The sequence below is a fragment of the Galleria mellonella genome, unplaced genomic scaffold (assembly GCF_026898425.1).
Source record: "Galleria mellonella isolate WM207_F2 unplaced genomic scaffold, CSIRO_AGI_GalMel_v1 utg11558, whole genome shotgun sequence".
NCBI classification, from domain to species: Eukaryota; Metazoa; Arthropoda; class Insecta; order Lepidoptera; family Pyralidae; genus Galleria; species Galleria mellonella.
The window spans coordinates 231,046-250,366 of NW_026441977.1; the positions used below are offsets into that span (position 1 = coordinate 231,046).

General features: G+C 35.5%; 1 protein-coding gene across 1 annotated transcript in view; it reads left to right on the forward strand.

Annotated features, from left to right (window-relative positions):
* Nucleotides 1-19,321, forward strand: part of LOC128200371 (protein MTSS 1-like) — a 129,214-nt gene that overhangs the window by 72,925 nt on the left and 36,968 nt on the right. The window contains exons 2-3 of the mRNA XM_052893598.1: nt 14,917-14,978; nt 16,429-16,502. Coding sequence (XP_052749558.1) covers nt 14,917-14,978; nt 16,429-16,502 — 136 coding nt within the window. The remainder of the gene's footprint in view (nt 1-14,916; nt 14,979-16,428; nt 16,503-19,321) is intronic.

Genomic DNA, 19,321 nt, shown 5'->3' on the forward strand with positions numbered 1-19,321 from the left:
TTCACTCTATATATTATAAAGTAAATTATCTGCTAAAAATAAATATAAACTAAATCTATCCATGCCCATTAGCTCTGCGTCCAAATTTCCGTGTTAACGATACATTTGCGGTGCAATCAAAATTAGATCAATGAAATTGGGACGCGGCAGTGGACGCGTGACTTACGCTCGTTTACCGTCTGTGTTGTCTCTTGGGACGTCTAGTTACGTAGAGCGTAGATTCCAAGTCTTTATTTAAGGTTATGCTCCGCAAAAAACAGGGACTTTAGTCGTAACAAAATTAGTATGGGACTAAAACGAATGTAAACCCAAACGATTGCTAAAACAATTGTCAGAGACAGTTCAAAAATCGCGAACAACTCGCATGTATACAAAATAATATAAATACATTAAGAAGGTCCTTTATTTTAGTCGCTTCTCGAACAAACTCAATATGCGCGTGGTTATTCTGAAATTCTTCGGATACATTGTCAAACGAAATCAGGACCGTCTGGAAAAGCTACATCATCGCTTATGACTAGCCCTTCTAGGCGGTCTTGATTGGAGTACTGTGTGCAGGGAAAAAGGAATAGAGGACGTACACAGATGAGATGGATGGACATAATTCAGAAGGCAACTGAAGCTATTTTGCAGGAATTTATCTAGAAAGCCCAAAATCGTGGAGCCTGGAGTAAGTTGGTGGCGCAGACTTACCCACTACAATCATGTCTTTCAGTTATATGGAAAAGATATAATAATGAAAATGTAGTCTAGACCTGTCCTTAGTTAAAACAGTTGGTTTTAAACAATAAAACTTTTTAGGACCTCATTAAATTGTGATGAAATAATTAGAATTTTGCGTCCGGAAATAAGGATTATTGTTTACTAAGATGTACGACTAATTACACAGTCGTAAGAAAATGATTCCAGGAAATGTACAAACCAAAAAATTGGACTTTAAGATTTGTCCTTTTATAGGTCAGTAACGGTATTAGTGGGGTGCGCGATGTGGTGGCGCCGAGGTCTGAAAGTAACACCAAGTAATTAAATTATGGGAGACTCGTCATTTAGTTGACGAAATAAGTGAGGATGAATTCAATATATACCTAGATTTTGAACTCGGTGCACGTGTTATCGATGACCTTTTTTTTAGGAATCCGATATATAGATATCGGACCAAGAGTGGGCGACATCCAAAAGCATGATTACTTTTTCGCCAGAAAAAGAGATTTGAATATCTTTTTTACGAAATCTTGACCACACGAATCATCTAAAATAGGATAAATCCTGAGCAATCCTGCACACTCGCAAGCTTCTGTTATACTCGTATTTTTTTTTATACCTGCCTTTAAACAGGCGCCATTTTTCATAAGTATCTGTTTATACGGTAAACTAAAAATGCGAACGGGTCCAACTGACCGGACGTTGGCCGTAAATTATAAACGGGAACAGATTATCTTGCATCGCTCTCTCATCATGAGCGTATCGTAACACGTCGGTTTGTGTACTTTTAACTGGTTCCGACCGGTTATAGGGTTGGCTTATACCATGTAACTATGGATTTATGATTAACACCAGTTACTTCTAATGATAGATCCACGATATGTGTACCGTAAATGGATTTTTCCCAATAACATAGTTCTAGTAGTGGCGTTTTTTTGGGAAGTTTTTTTAAGGGAATGTGAATAGAATGGTAACCTTACCTGCACTATTAATATATTCTGTCGGGATATTAATGAGAGATTACCGTGCGTTTTTCAAGGCACTTTCTCCCACGCACAACCACTCTTTGGAATCAACTTCCAGCAGCAGTATTTCCGAACCGATACGACAACATAACCTTCAAGAAAAGAGCATATTCCTTTTTAAAAGGCCGGCAGCACACCTGCAATGCCGTAGGTGTTGTGGGTGACCATGGGCGGCGGTAGTCACTTACCATCAGGTGAGCCGCATGCTTGTATGCCCCCTGTGTTGTAAAAAAAAAGATAATAAATAAAGATGAAATCAGGTCAATCGACCTATCATTACAAATTAACCAGAAAATAGTTACGATGGTTTCCAGCAGAGACTACGTAACCTAATGTGGAATATTTTTTTTTAATGAGTGCCCATGAAATAGTGACCACACTTGTGCTATCTGAATACACTGACGGGACACCAGTGAGGGATGATAGGTGAGAATGAATGTAGGTCAGTTGGCCCATCGTTACGAATTGAACAATAATTAACCATGATAGTTTCCAGGGGGAACCGCGTGGAGTTTGACCTGATTATATATCAGGTATCTACACTACATTGCTAACAAGGGGGCAGTTAGACCCCATTAATAATTTTATTATTAGTATTTTCTCGCCCTGTTTTGTTTTGAAGTAATAATTGTTGTGAGAAAGGTTTGTCTCCATTTGAACAATCCTCACGTAAGGAATAGGTTATTGGTTCATGATTGTCGAAGATATTGTGTAATATCTTCGACAAAGCTTCAATGTACCCGTAGATTACTCTTATTTAATCGAAAGTATTTACATTTGTATTGGTAAATAGGGATCCGACCATGTTTCGCACGGGTAGATAGAAATTTCGAAATATGTTACTGGCTGACGAGGTAGCTTTTTATAGGTGAATGATTTTTTAAAATCGGTTGCGTCGTTTTTGAGTTTATCCATTACCAACAGTCAAATCTTTCCCTAATAATATTAGTACAGGTACATAAATGTATTTGTTTTTATCAAAATTGATTTTTTTTTAACAGTAAAGAATTAAATTATAATTTCCCTAATTATATTCTGCGAGGCACACCCCTAATTGTTGTTGATGTACATTTTCCTTTCGTTGTATTTTTATCACATCGCTGCAGGTGAATGAACATCCACTGTTTACGGGCCTGGATTATTTTTAACCCATTTTCGAATTACGAAACCGATAGGTGTAATCCTAATATTATAAATGTCAAAGTGAGTTTGTCTATTTGTCACTTTTTGACGCTTGGAGGGAAGGGATTATTAGTAATACGGGCTACCAGTCCTATTGCTATTACCTTGTCAGGTTTTTTTTTGATGGGTGAAAATGGTATGGTAACCCCGCCTGCGCTAACGGGATACGCTGGCGGAGCACCAGTGAAGGGTGATAGATGAGAATGAAAACAGACCAGTTAGCCCATCATGATGAATTCATCAGATATTAACCATGATAGTTTCCAGAGAGAACCGCGAAGAGGCCGACCTGGTTGGGTATATTGCTAGCAATGGGATTCTCAGTCTCCATTACTAACAATTCCTTTCCCCCCTACCTTGTTAGGTTAATTTCCATGTAGTTCCCCTTGGAAACTATCGTGCTGAGTCCCAGGTGTATTCATCGCGATAGGCTAACTGACCGGCTTTTTCATTCTCACATATCCCTCACTGGTGCCCCGCCAGAGTATGCCGTTATCGCGGGCAGGGTTACCATTTCATTATCATCCGTTGAAAAACTTCTTGACGCTTATATAGCTCAAGCAATCGTCATGAAAATTTGTATAATACATACTATTTTGTTTATTTGATTAGAATTACTAACAGTATGTTGTGGTGCCCAAACTGTGAAAACATTTGCGAAAGTTTGAGCGCCGAACAATCAACACTAAGATCCGAGAAGCAATCTAATAACTTGCCTGAAAATGCCGCGTTTAGAGGTGAAATATGTGTTGCAAAACGTGCATGAACAAAATGGCAGTCGAAGATTGATAACTCATATATTTATTTATTTTTTTGTTGGATGAAAATGGATTGGTAACTCCGCCCGCGCTAACGGGATACGTTGGTGGAGCACCAGTGAAGGGTGATCAATGAGAATGAAAACAGGCCAGTTAGCCTATCATGATGAATTCATCATGAAGAATCAATCATGATAGTTTCCAGAAGGAACCGCGTGGAGGTCGATCTGGTTAGGTATATTGCTAGCAATGGGATGTTTAGTCTCCATTACTAATAATCCCTTTCCTCCCAATGACTTATATAGAAGGTTAGAGAACTTCTAGTAATAATAGTGGTGGTCAATCTTCGAGTGCTGGCAGTCACACACATACTAATGGTAGCGGGATTAAACGAAATAATCCTAATCAAATAACCATTGATATGGACTTCCGCAAGATAACACCTAGTTCAGTAAAATATTTACATACTATTTTGACTCGAGGAGGGCAGAGCCTACTTTTTCTTCCGATCAGTCGATCATTCTAATGAATTTGTGGCTATTTGTCAATATTGAGAAGAGATTCCCAATTGGCCTGCATTTTTAAAAAAAACATTCTAAAAAATTCGGAATTCAGAAGTGTTTTAATTCTCTATATATTTATTGTGGATATGTTACGCCATTAAGCATTCCAGCGATTTTGGACCAATTATAGTATTATTTTTTAAACCGATAAAGTTTATTTTCCCTCTTTTCACCTGTGTGATCAGGGTTTTGAAAATCTTAACGTGTTCACGGTTCATTCACTATTGATGCTGACTGTACACATCGTACTAGCCTCCCCGTTTACATCAGAAAATGATGATGGATGGTGGGAATTTCGCAAATATTAGTTTAAATCAAGCCTCGGACAGTTTTGGGTCAGGTGTGGTTTCTGTTTTCGTTAAATTTAGAAAAACAATAGTTGCGTATAGCGGCTTTCGCGTGTTCTATTTACCGGTTTATTATCTGGTTGATTGATTATTGTTTTTGATCCGAATCTTAAAGAAGGGCTTCAATTCGGCTCAAATTGAAGAGCAATTTGAAGGGTGGGCTATGGCGTGAATTTACTGGGTACAGAGGAATAACACCTGGGTCCTCAGGAATGGCAAAGCATGGGGGGTATCATGGGCGAAACAGTATACTCTGTTATGTCCATGGTACTGCTCATGTCTATAGGCGATGGTTACCACTTTCCATCAGGTGGGCCCTCAGCTTGTTTGCCATTCTAAGTTGTATAAAAAAAAAGTAACGAAATAGAAGAGAAAACAAATTCGAAATAAAGGAGATTTTCTATTCGTCTAGATTTTTTTATGGCTACGTTGAGTTCTATATATATTATGCGATAATGTCGCCAATTCTGAAAGTATTTTTATAATTATTTTTACAATCGATAATTATTTGTTTCCATATCGGTCCCATATTCCTTTTTTTTACATTTGAAATTGACAATGCGAAGTAAAAACCTACTCAAGTCATAAGTCTACTATTAGCTAAATATGTGCAGCTGTTCTGAAGTACATACATATATACATACATATCTGTTACGTCTGTCTCCCACTAGGGTAGGCAGAAACAATGGAACGCTAAATGATTCGAGTCAAACAAACTTCTTTCGCTTCTTCTTCCTTTCTGAAGTAATACGTTTACATATACTCGACAATTGATTTTCATTTATATAAGATTACAGCAAACATTCTAAATTCTGAAAAATCAAGTCCCAATGACATTAATTAACCTTTTTGACAGATAATATGTAAGTAATATTATATAAATGTGTCCACGAAACATCTTGTCATTCATCGGTGTTCTAGCTTTGGTTTTGGCACAGTTAAAATTGCCATTTTGTTTTTAAATATATTGATTTGTGGCTGTTATATATGACGTCGGACAGACAGACTTTTAACCTATATCAATTTTATTGCGGTTCGTTGTACGCTTCGGACTAGCCAGTGGTTTTGTTTTACAGCCATAATTAATATTTATTTAGGAGATGAATCATAGAAATAGCTAATACACATGTGTGTGGAATTATGAAATTGTAAAAATTATTTACGATTCGGTAATATTTGTTCGAGGCCGTATGGTCCTGGCATAGAATACGCCGCCGCCCTTTCGTTTCTCGTGGGCGTCGTAAGAGGCGACTAAGGGAATTTAATGGTCGAGAAATGAGCACCATTGTTTCTCTTAAAACATTATCAAAGCCTAACTGCTCTTGCCAACCTACCTGTCAAACGTGGCAGCTACTGGCAACACCGCTATTGTGTGAGAGGAGAGGACTTTAATCAGCAGTGGACAGTTAACAGCTGTATCTTCAATACTAATGTTGTATATATTTATTTATTTACTCAGTGCTTTTCTATTAATCGATGACGGTACATTCGTAGCCATGTTGGATCCTAAAATGCATGGCGAATTGTGAGGATAACGAGTGTAGTGTTACGTTCACCACAGCGGTAACAATCGACAACTATTGCTAACGATTATATAAATGATTATAGTCGTGAACATATAATTTAATTTTCAACCGATTTCAAAAAGGAGAAAGTGTTTAATTTGGTCGTTTTTTTTATATTACTTGATAAGTTCGTCAGTTATATGGCGATTTGGAAAACTCTTTATTTATCTGAAAGGATATACTTACAGATTGGTCACACGGACTTTTTTTTGTTGCAAATTTGCAGTTGCAAAATTGATGCAATAGTTTAATTTGTAAATCAAAATACCAGTTATTTTTGCCACAACTGAAGGCCTTTTTTTGTGGAACACACGAGAGTACCAAATTTCATGACGATTTGTCGAGCCATTAAGGCGCCAAGAGGCAAGAAACACACTCACCATAAGTGAGGATAATGATAAGAAAAAGGTTGTCTTCGTTCCTATGTCAAAAGCGACGAGTGATATAAACCTCGTCTCATCTCGAATTCAGGTGCCGAAATAGCTTACAGTAATCTCTAAATCTTATCCAATTACGAGCAGAGCCGGCCATTTGTAATGTCGCGCCGTGGATTTGTTCCCCTAATTTGTTTTTGTCGTACTTATAAAATACACATATGTTATGCTATTATGATATTTTTAATGGAAATTAATTAAAAGGTAATTAAGTTTTCAACCGGCTTCAAAAAGGAAGAGGTTCTCAATTCAGTGGTATCTTTTTTTATGTTTGTTACCTCATAACTCCGTCAGTTCGGGGGGAGGGGGATTGTTACTAATGCGGACTACCAGTCCGATTACTAGCAATATACCCTGACAGGTCGACCTCCACGTGGTCCCCCCTGGAAACCATCGTGCTGAATTCCAGGTGTATTCATCACGATGGGCTATCTGACCTGTCTTTTCATTCTTATCTATCATCTCTCACTGGTGCCACGCCAGCGTATACCGTTACCGCAGGCGGGGTTACCATATCATTATCATCGATTAAAAAAAAAACCTCCGTCAGTTCTAAACCGATTTGGAAAATTCTTTTTTATCTGAAAGGATATACTTGCAGATCAAAGAATCAAAATACATGTAAATACGTGATTCTACGGTCTAAATAATTTTAATATAATCTGCCATAATATCTCTCTCTCTCTCTCTCTCTCTCTGTGTGTGTGTGTGTGTGTATGTGTGTGTGTGTGTGTATGTGTGTGTGTTTGTGTGCGTGCGTGCGTGTCTGTGTTTACGATTGAAGTCGGTTTTTTTTGCAAATCGATAAGTACTTTTGTTAAACATCATAGTATTTTACGTAAAAGTGTGCCAGCTTTTTCTGGCATGCTACTTTACAGGTCAATGATCTCTATTGTTTATATACAACCCGTTGACGATACGATGACGATTTTGACTGCAGATTTACGGTGCGATTCTTGTAAAGAGCTATTTGATTTTCAAATCGTATAAAGTTATTACAGACGAAATAAAAAAAAAACAGTCTTTATGTATCAGTAAAAAATCAGTAATGAACGTTTTAAATTTTTTCTTTTTTATTTTCTGTTTTATAAGGTCATTTAGTATAATTGTGTACGGAAATTGTTTCTTTGATTATTTTAATTTCATTTGGACCTGACCTTCAAAATACAGCAATAATAATCGTGACATAACCAAAACAATATTAGCGTGACCTTATCGATTACAAGAGAACATTTAAATATATTATTTGGCGTAGACAATATATACACAAAAATACCTCTTTCTTTTTGAAGTCACATAAAAGATGAAATATTACCTTTTCTGTGTCGTGTAGCATAAAGAGTAATGAGATATCGTGTCAAGCGGGCATTACACGGTCGAGTGGCTCGGACATGACAATTCGACGTTGGAGGGGTTAGCGCACGGATTCGAGGGTTATGAGGCCGGTGAAAAAGTGCCCACTCGGTGGCGGGGTAATTGTCAACGCGAACATAATATACCACTTATTTGGTCGGTTTGACCTCTGGAAAAAATTTAGTCTGTGTATGAATTTTAAATCAGTTAGGGTTTATGATAACTTTTAAATAATTGCAACTATTATTACTGTATAGAATCGGCCATCTCTACCTTTCTTTTGGTGTTGTAAGAGTCGACAAGGGAAGTGCGAGAGATGGTCAGCAGCGTCCCTCTTAAAACATCTCCAAAGCCTAACTGCGGTTGCCAACCTGCCTTCCAAGCGTAGCGACTACTGCCAAAACTCCCCTTATGGGAAAGGCTTATGTTTAGCAGTGGATAGTAAACGGATGAAATAATAATAGCAATAATTGTTACGGTAAATATAGTCTACGTCATATTGTTTTAATGGTGTGTGGAGTGGTAACCTCGTCTGTGGTATCAGTAAACGCAGGCGAGGCACCAGTGCCTCGTGATGATAAATATACGGCGAATTATTTGCAATGGAGCTATTACATTCGCTCTACTAATAATCCCTTCTTACCAGTGAGGGATGACAGGTGAGGATAAAAAGGCAGGTCAGTTAGCCCATCGTGATGAATACACCTGGATTTGACCGTAGAAGGGATCACGTGGAGGTCGACCACTGTTAATGGGTCTATTAGACCCTATTACTTACAATTCCATTCCCACGACGCGATGTAAGAGAATTAAACGTCAAACTTTAAAGAATATTACTAATCCATTTGTGAACATTAACCAGACATGTTAAAATTCTAAGGTATCATGTCCATTTATTTGGAAGATTTTTCCAATTTGAAAAATTTCGTTTGCTTTGCAACTCGAGCAAAAACTAAAGATGACGTTCGAACTCGCTATTATTTCACTGCTATTTTCTAAGCTTTCACTTAAAATAACAATACGTATTTAGTCCACCATGGTATCCGTTGTCGGGTATTGACACTTCGCTATGGTGTCGTTTACAGTTACGTAAACAAAGTGTAAAAGGAGGTGGTTTTCAGATCGTCTATAGATTCTATGTTAAGCGATTATGTTGCCAGTTTTAAACTTATTTCAGTCATTCTATTTACAACTTTTTTTTTTATACAACTTAGAATGGCAAACAAGCTGACGGTCCACCTGATGAAAAGTGGTAACCGTCGCCTATAGACATGAGCAGTACCATGGAAATAACAGAGAATACTGTTTCGTCCGTGATACCCCCCATGCGTTGCCATTCCTGAGGACTCAGGTGTTATTCCTCTGTACCCAGTAAATTCACGCTATATCCCACCCTTCAAACCGAAACACAGCCATGCAAACATAACTGCTTCACGATTGAAATACGAATGGGACAGAGATACCCAAGCAATCGACTTTTGTACAAAGTCTCCCTCTGGTACTAATACTGTTGATTCCTCTGTTTGTCTCATTATAATTTTGTTATGATAAAAGTTAATGTTTTCCTTTGCAGAGCAAAAATACCAAACTTCGTTTTGAAGCAGAGCACTCTTATAGAAGCAAAATCTACTTGTAGTCGCACGTTCCGAGTTCTAAATTCAAATATTTAAATTGTAATACGTCTACGTAACATTACGTTGATCTTCGGTGTGTTATATCGTGCTTGTCGTGCCTTGAGGTCGCTGCTTTGTTCAGATTCTTATAAACATCTAGCTGAACTGGCAATCACGTTCGCCCCTTCTATCACCTACTCAATACATTATTTTTATGGGGACAATTATTATTATCTCAGGTTTGGAGCAAATAATGCTATTTTTAAAATGTCATTAAAATTGGTTGCATCGTTTCGGACATTAACGTGAGCTAATATCGGGATTTTAAACGGGATTTTGATATATTAAGATTGTAACCGCAATCCACGAACGCTTGCAACATCTGAGATGTCGTTTGCTCGTAGTCATTCCTTGTAACATGAAGGTTGAGTCACGGTAACCAATAATTTCAAATGCCAGTATTTCATGGTTGGTCACTTCATGATGTAATCAACTCAATCGAGCCACGATATACACATTGTCTTTATTGGTCATTAAAATATATTGACTAGGGCAATCACTGATTTAGTATGTACATAACAAGTAACAACCCATTAACATCCCAGAACTAGAACTACGCATGGGTCTTTCCTCAATAAAAGGAGTATATTGGACAAATATTAACGAACTCCGAGGCGCAACGGTGGTCACGTTGCTTTGCCTAGGTCCCGGGTTAGATTCCCGGTTATGTCAATGTAGGACAAGAATTTTGGTGTGATTGTGGTCAAATGGTTTAGTTTGGGATTTGTTTCTTTCTCTTGTATTGGTATATCTTTGCTTATCTCCTTGTTTGCCTTTTCACATCTCAGGGGTGAAAATGAGTGATGACACTTCGTGTTCATACTCTGTCAACGCAGTGGGTAATATGTATACGTAAGTAAACATAATTTTACAAGCATAGCTGGTTGAGGTCAAACGATACTTTCTAAGTAATCGGCGTGTTCAGAAGTGACTAAAGTCAATACTTCGTCAGAGTTTTAATCGGGTAAACAAGACGTGTCTGGACAAATTAATTGTGTTCAATTAATAACTTTGTTGGCCAAATAAAATTTATTGCTATATTCTAAATTACGTATAGTCTATACTAGAGTTCTTTTGTCACGTTTCTGTTAGTATTTCCAAAAATGCTGTTCTAATTCTTTATTAGTTTAGGCTTAGGTAAACTCGTAGAATCGTCTGTATCAGTATCGCTTTCTTTTTACTAGTTTCCGTCGCTAAACAGTCTTGCATGTTGTTCTTATTCAAAAAATGAATTATGGCGATACAGAGAGCTATCACATAATACAGGCGATTTTTCTATAATAGGTTGTGACTTGAGCTGTGGTCCTAAGCGTGCAATAGGAACAGTACGGTCCATGAATTTGACCAACTGAAAATAGAATGATGAATTATTGTCTTTAGTGAACTTTCGTAATGCGGTTGTCGATTCCATCAATCAGACCTTATTCTTACCCTTCATATAAAAAAGAAATATCGAATAAATTCAGACTTCAAATTCTGGTAATATAATATTATTAAATCTTGGATCTACACTTGGAGTACGAAGAAGGACCATTGAATTTGTCTTTCACTTAATCACTAGTAAAATATTCCATTGTTTCTTGCGACTGTTATTGTATCGATTTGGTAATAACAAAGCTAGTAAATAAAAGAAGTATATGAAATATTGAGATTTTTTATCAAATAAGAAAAAAGAAGTTTATATGGTCTGTGTAGTGTAGTGGCCAGTAGCCACTCAACGTCCGCTGACCTGTGCAAGGGGTCATTATGTTTCTCCAAATTATTTGAACATTACCATCCACTAACGGACCCGAGTGTACGTTCGCCACTCCGGTTCAGTGTGACTCGCCGAATTATCTGTATTTGTTGTAAAAAAAGCAAACAACATGTTAGAGTATATGTACATGGTATTTCTCGTCAATACGACGTTGGACGTCGAGTGACTGCGATGTTCGGCAAAAATTAAATACGTTAAACAATCGAGGTACAGATGCATTTATTGCTATCATCATCACATCAGCCGTTAACTGTCCACTGATGAACATAAGGTTTGGGGGTTTTGCCAGTTTGCCGCAATTAGGTTTAGAGATATTTAAAGAGGGATGCCGCTGCCCATCATTCGCCCTCCTTTAGTTGCGTCTTACGACTCCCACGTGAAAGGATAGGGGTGGCCTATTCTATATCGGACCATATGGTCAATTATTTATTGAATTACTATACAAATTATTTATTGATTTATGTGGCATTACAATATTTAATTTTACTAATAAACTATATATAATATAATAAACTATAATAATATATAATATCATCAGATATATAATATCACTAAACCATGACTGTACATGGAAAATATTTAAGAAAAATTGAGGAATGAGAAAATATGAAGAGTCCCTAATTAGAGCATTAGAAGCCAAAATTGTCCCTCTTTGTGTATGAATGTATTTTTGTTCCGGCGCGCGGCATTACGTAAAAACTGCGGCATCAAATTGGTTGCGGTTTTCACAGTTATGTTCTTTACGGGTTAATTTCAAAACTATATATATGTTTTATGGTGATACGCCATCTAGAAGTTATATTTTTTATACTATTGAAGCGGTTTTCATTGGTTTTCCTATAGCTGAAATTGACGCGATCGAAGTAGCAGGAAAAAAACTATTGATTAATAATAATTTGCTAACTCATTGGTTAAGACCTTATGGTGTTATCATCTTAATAAAAACATTTAGTTAAAAATCACCTGTAGTACAAATCACCAGAATGTGATTGTTAGAGATGGGCATCCAATAGCCCCATTGCTAGCAATAAAACTATATCAGGTCTATCTCCGTGCGGTTCCCCTGGGAAACTATCTTGGTTAATTCTTTATAAATTCCTCATTATGGGTCAACTGGCTTGGTTCATCCTAACCCATTACCACTCACTGGTGCCCCGCCAGCGTATACCTATAGCGCATATGGGGTTACCATTACATTATCACCTATTAAAAAAAAAACAATGTTCTCTATCGTTACATACATATGTCACTTCTACTACCTTATGTGTCTTGAAGAATGTTTAAGAAATGCTGCGTGTATACACCCTTATATAATATAATTAACATGAATTTTTTTTTTATGCATGTTATGTTGTATGACTATTATGTCAGTGATACCGTTTAATATATTTTGTGGTCGATTGAAAAACTATTACACACTGTTTTACGAGGCTTGTGCAAAATTGGTCATTACTTGTTCCCATTGTACGTTTGCGTATGGTAGTATAGGCTTTCTCTTGAAGACATGAAATACACCGTTCCATCTTCACCCATTGAAATAAATGCTAAGTGTATATAATCCAGTCTTCAATCGATGGTGGGTGTATTCCCATGTTCATTCATAAAAAAAAAGAAAGGAGATGACAGCTCCAGATCCAAAATTGATCTAAATCTTCATAATAAGCCGCCAGTGCTCTTAAAAGGCGTCATAAAACTTACACCCACCGACGGAACGTCGCCATCAGCTGTGATTATAGGGTAATAGTGGGAGCGAGATGGCCGCTAATTATCACATTCCACAGAATTTGAGGGGAGTTTTTTGTTGGTCGAGGATTTTATACAATCGACCCACTCCAGATAGCTGAAAATGTTATGGCAAAAAAAAAAAACGTTGGCAATCGTGACAAAATACACAAATAAAAGATGAGAATATGAAAATATTTGAATTTAGAACACAGAATCGCGTTTGCGAAAAAAAAAATGTTTTTTTTGCTGCGCAAAGAAAAATGACAACTTTAACCACACAAAATTAATTAGAAGCCAATACGACAGTAAACGTTGACGATTTTTTTTATAACACAGGGGGCAAACGAGCATTCCACGGCTCATCTGATGGTAAGTGACTACCGCTGCCCATAATCACGCGCAACACAAGAAGTATTACAGGTGTGCTGCCGGTCTTTTAAAAATTACAAAAGAACGGAGAAAGTCGATGCAGAATTGGCGTAGCTCCGTAATATATTAAAAAGAGACTAATTAAAGCGGAATGATAAACATACTAACGGTCTACCTAATGGATGGTGATAACCGTCGCCTATAGATATGATACCTATGGTATCCTTAATACGTTGTCATTCCTAAAACTGTAGCGTTTCACCTGTTATCAAACATTACCTATTTAATTACACATTGTAATTTCACCATTTTATCTACATTGCCATTATTTATATAATCTATTTTTCTATTTCTCTTCGAGATTGTGTATTGTATTGTATAGAAGCGAGTAATTTTAGGAAAAGTAACCGAGTCGTATTTGTCAAAAGCTAAAACAATAGCTAGCGTGAAGAATACCCACACATGGTAAATATCTTATGTCATGACGGATAAGCGGACGAAGTAATTTGTCCAGCATTATCCACCATTCAGCGCAGCGTCTGTAATTGTTTCGTGAAGGACTGCCGTTACAAATGAATGACTTGAAAGCGTATAGTAATGGATGTCATTCTATCTGGCATGAATTTACTAAATCATGTTATTCATAGTTTCATTCTTTTTTTTATACCACGAAGGTGGCAAACAAGCTTGCAGTCCGTCTGATGGTAAACGGTCACTGTAGCCTATGGACGTCTGCGACACTAGGGATGTCACATGCGCGTTGTAGACCCTGTAGAAACTTTAATATACCTTTTTTGATAAATCCCATACCGTAGTCTCTAGGAAAAACATTAATATTAATAATAATACTTAGTGAAATCTAATTCATTAGTAATTTAAAGGAAGCTCTATAAAAGATGATCTCCATGATGAACTGGTGGACATGTCTCGGGTTCAGTTTTCGGTGGGACCAAATTAGGAAACGATTTGTTACTAATTGACTCGGGTCTGGGCGTGTGGTTGTGGCCTTAGATGTTCGTTACCAGATTTCTCATAATATAGGGTATTCTAGTTTGAGAATCAGGCGATTGGAGTAATTGTGTAGCACATAAAAAAAAAAACCTGTCACATTTTTTTTTCTCATAGAAACGTAAGTGGACAAATGATAAAAACTGAGCAAATCGAGGAGTAGGCTCAAAATTTTTGTTCTTTTCTCGATCTATTTTTCTTTAGAAAAATGTTCAGTTTCACCGGTAGAACTTTTTTATTGATTCTTCTGAATTTTATCTCGAGTTTTACGTTTCTTGTGTTGGTACTAGGTATTCTAAATATTTGTTTCACATGAGTTTTGATACATTCTTACACCTTCACCACATGGTTGTTATTACAATTTACGTCATAACCCAGTGGGGTTGTGACGTAAAAGTCCTAGTCCTAATTATATCGTTATATTAGACTAATGTGATTTTGTTTTTCTATTTACAGAACAGTGCGCCGATGTGGGAGGAGTTTATATCAAAGGCCACCAAGCTTCATTCTGCTTTGAAGTGAGTATTGATTATATTTCTTTTTATAAATTGATACAAATATTATAAAGAGGATAGATTGGATTTGTAATTGATATATTTAAAAACTACTTAACCGATTTTAAAGATTCATCTATAGAAGAGCTATGTTTTCGAAAATTATATCTTTTTTTTTATACAATTTAGAATGGCAAACAAGCTGACGGCCCACCTGATAGAAAGTGGTAACCGTCGCCTATAGACATGAACAGTACCATGGACATAACAGAGTATACTGTTTCGCCCATGATAACCCCCATGCGTTGCCATTTCTGAGGACTCAGGTGTTATTCCTCTGTACCCAGTAAATTCACGCCATATCCCACCCTTCAAACCGAAACACAGCCATGCAAACACAACTGCTTCACGGTTGAAACACGAATGGGACAGAGGTACCCAAGCAATCGACTTTTGTACAAAGTCTCCCTCTGGTAATCTACCGTGCGATGTACGTATTATATTATATAAAAATATTTGTTTGCCACAGAATTGCCTTCGGTAACTAGTATTTCTTGTATATATTAGTTTTTTTTTTTCATTCGTTTCTAAGTACTCATTTACATTTTTAAGTTCCATATTTACTAGATTTAGCGTCGTATTTTCAATATTTCTTCTTTGAATAACTTTTAAATGAAAAGGAGCTTTAAATTTTTTCCATCTTATAATATCTTTTTTATGGTGTAATTAGAAATGCGTTCGGTTGAAAGAAGCGACTTTGAAGTCTGTTTCTGTATATAAAAAGGTTTTTATACCATTTTAATATTCTTAATAGCAATATATACCATACTTGCTAGTCCACTAATGCTAATTCTCTAGGAAAATATAGAAATACTTATTATGTATGTATATCAAATCTTCGGAATAACCGTGTACCTATGCATGATATGCTTTATGAAAGTGGACAAAGAGGGATATATGTAAAAGTGGAGAGTATAAGCATCCGAAACATTTTAAACGAATCTTGCGAGCAGATATACATCTGATTATCAGTAAGACTGAAATGCCCCCATGATGACTTAGAAATAGATAAAGGAAACAATTGACTCAAAAAGACGGATAAGCTGTTTGAAAGTAAATTTGAATGTTCGTTGTGAAACAAATAAGACCTTACCTTAATTTTAATTAGGATTAAGATCAGAATTGCCAACTCGCTTACCAAGCGTGGCAACTATTGGCAAAACTTCCTTTTTGGGGGAGGCTTATGTTCAGCAATGGTAACTGTCCAGAGCTGAAATAATAAAAAAGGTCAGAATACAAGGCAAAAATTGCCTACTCAATATAATAGAAAAGTGCCTGAAGGAATAATAAATAAAAACTCTTTATTGTTTCTTCTCAAAGAAATTACATTCTTTCTTTCTTTCAAGGATCATCGTTGTTCTTTTGAAAGCTCCGTACAAATTTAACTAAAAGAAATGTTTTGGTCAATTTTCAGGTCGGCGTTGGTAGCGATAGCGGCCTTCTTGGACGCATTTCAGAAGATTGCTGATGCAGCGACCAATGCCAGAGGTATATTTTATAGTGGTTTTACAAACGATATCGTTTGCCTGTCAAATTTTCGTACTTTCCCATAAGAATAATTCATTTTATCGCAGTACAAAGTATTTAATATGTTGAACTAGGAAATAAGTTAATAACACACCAAATTTCATCAAAACTAAAAAGATAATATTACAAATGTATGGAATTTATCATCCCAAAACTGCGTAGTATCTTCCAATTTGTAACAAAGATAGAAATCCTGATAAAAAAGTGATTTGCGAATTCCCACTAATCTGCAAGTGTCAAACATTCAAGTATATATATAAATGTAACACGTTTCTGCCGAAAAAAATTTTTGTCGACGCTTTAATATTTTTCCATAAAAAACTTTGCCAATTTATTAACATAGGTTTCGATACGAAACAAAACTGAGAGGCAATATTTTGATCAATAACAAAGTTTTTTTTGTATTGTCAAATATAAATGGAATTTGATTATGTTATTGGATGCCTGAGTGTATTTGATCAAGCTTTTATTCGGGACTTTTTATCTATTTTTAAACTTATTGGAATTTAATTTGTTACAACTTGGTTCTCCCATCGCATTCGAAAAATCATTTTCTCTATAGTTCTTACCATCTTTTTTCTTTACTTGCATGTGTAACCTTAATGTATTCAATATTGAAAATGAATTCAAACGGCTGAGGTGCGTGACTAACTAACTGAATCAAGGCACGTTTCACTACTAAACGATAGACTAGTAAATAGTAAACTTAATTTAGTATCCGTTCCTTAATAACTTTGAAATTTATTGAAATTACTTTGAGATCCCGATAGACCGGGATAATACTTTGAAACAACAGTGCACTATGTAACAGCAAAAGCAAATGGAATTGCATTTTTTTTTGTTTAGGTTTACAGGAAGAGAAAGAAAGAGAATATATTATATATGTTTTATTTGAACCGCACTTATGTTTATATAAAAATTCAGATAGTATTTGTTTAGTGATTTGGCTCTGCTAATATATGTATCCAAATATGGCGAGGCTCAATTTAGCATAATATGATAAATATTTAGTTGGATCTGCAAGATATACTGGGGCTTATTTTATATTCTGATAGAAATATCTTAATTAACTCTGGTCTAGCATTTTTATGTCAGTTAAGATTAACGTTATGTGGGAGTTATTATTTTACAAAAGCTTCAATTTAGCGTATACAGAGTTGCAAAAGTTTGACTATTAATTTGTAAAATACAAAACTTGTATTAAACTATTGCTGCTATTGACATTTTAATTATAATCGTCACATTATTTAACTTTTAGATAATGAATATAAATAAATATATATCACCACTACAACCTATTTTTATCCTAAAACTGTGTTAACTTTTGAGTTTGTACTGAAAATAATGTCTAATATTTTGCAATTGAATCTATATTATCCCAATAATTACTATTATCATAGAATACATATCTTCTTCCTTTTATTCTAAATCCTTTACTGTTCAGGCAGTTCGTCTATGGAACTCACTGCCTACCTCTATTCGGTGCGCTCAAACTCTTACTAGCTTCAAAACCTCTGTTAAATCTTACTACCTCTCACTTTAGTACTATTTTCCTGTGTTCTCTCTTCGTTTTCCTTCGTCATTTTTTTCTGTTGTATGTATGCTGTTAAGTATGTGTATGTTATGTATATATTTAATTGTGTATATATTATATATGTATGTGTATGTATGTATGTATGTATGTATGTTATGTATATATTTAATTGTGTATATATTATATATGTATGTGTATATATGTATGTATGTATCTATATATGTTTGTATTTGATAATATTTATATAATAGTGCGCCACCTACTCTTTGTCTTTTTCTCAATGTCCTCTACCCAAAGGTTGTCTGGAAGAGATTGCTTAGCGATAAGGCCGCCTTTTGTATCACTTCTCATTAATATTTACTGTATTTGTTATTCCTCTTTTTACTTGGTGCAATAAAGTGTGAATAAATAAATAAATAAATAAAATACATTAAAGGTTTAGTAAAGTACGAAATTAGTTACAAATATATTTGATTCTCTATAGACTGACTATTGTATTGTGGTTATTTTATATTAAAAATAGCAGAGTTAGAACTCTCATCAAACTGAATTTTATGTCAACGTCATAAAGTTAATTTCGATGCGTTACGTCTACCAGTTAATCGGGCATTCGATTTCTAGCTCTTCTGTTTTACGACATAATTTGGTCATTGTTATGATGCTTCTCAGAATGCTGTTCGAGTCGTTCAGTTCGAGAAGTTTGAAAATGAATCAAATTGTAACATACTCGTATAACAAATTTATAGAGCACTCAGTTTTATTTATAGCTTATTGCTTTTTAATTGCCAAAATCATAATATCGGAACAATAACCTCGATCGTGTCACAATTGAATTTTTATTAAGGCCTATTAAATGTACTTTTATGTCATCGAGTTGTTGGGCAATGATGCCAATGTATAGTTCTCTAATAAAACTGTGAAATAGTAAAGTAGCATATATATTTGTATTTTTGGATTTGCGAGATACCTATGTCCAGCAATGAATAGCTTTGATTTGACTAATAAATTCAATTATATTTTTTTTTGTCAAAGTATCTCGCGACTGGCTCTTGGCTCTTGGCCTCAACAGAATATCAGTATTTTGCTCTTCTGAGGTCAAAGCGAGAAACTGAGTTGTGATCATTTCATGTTACTATGCTACACCCATGAAATGAAAAATTATGTTACCTCTTTTATGTATTTTTCTTTTATTTTTTAATTCCTTAGTTTCTTTTTTTGAGTATGTACCAATATTATTTGTGTACTG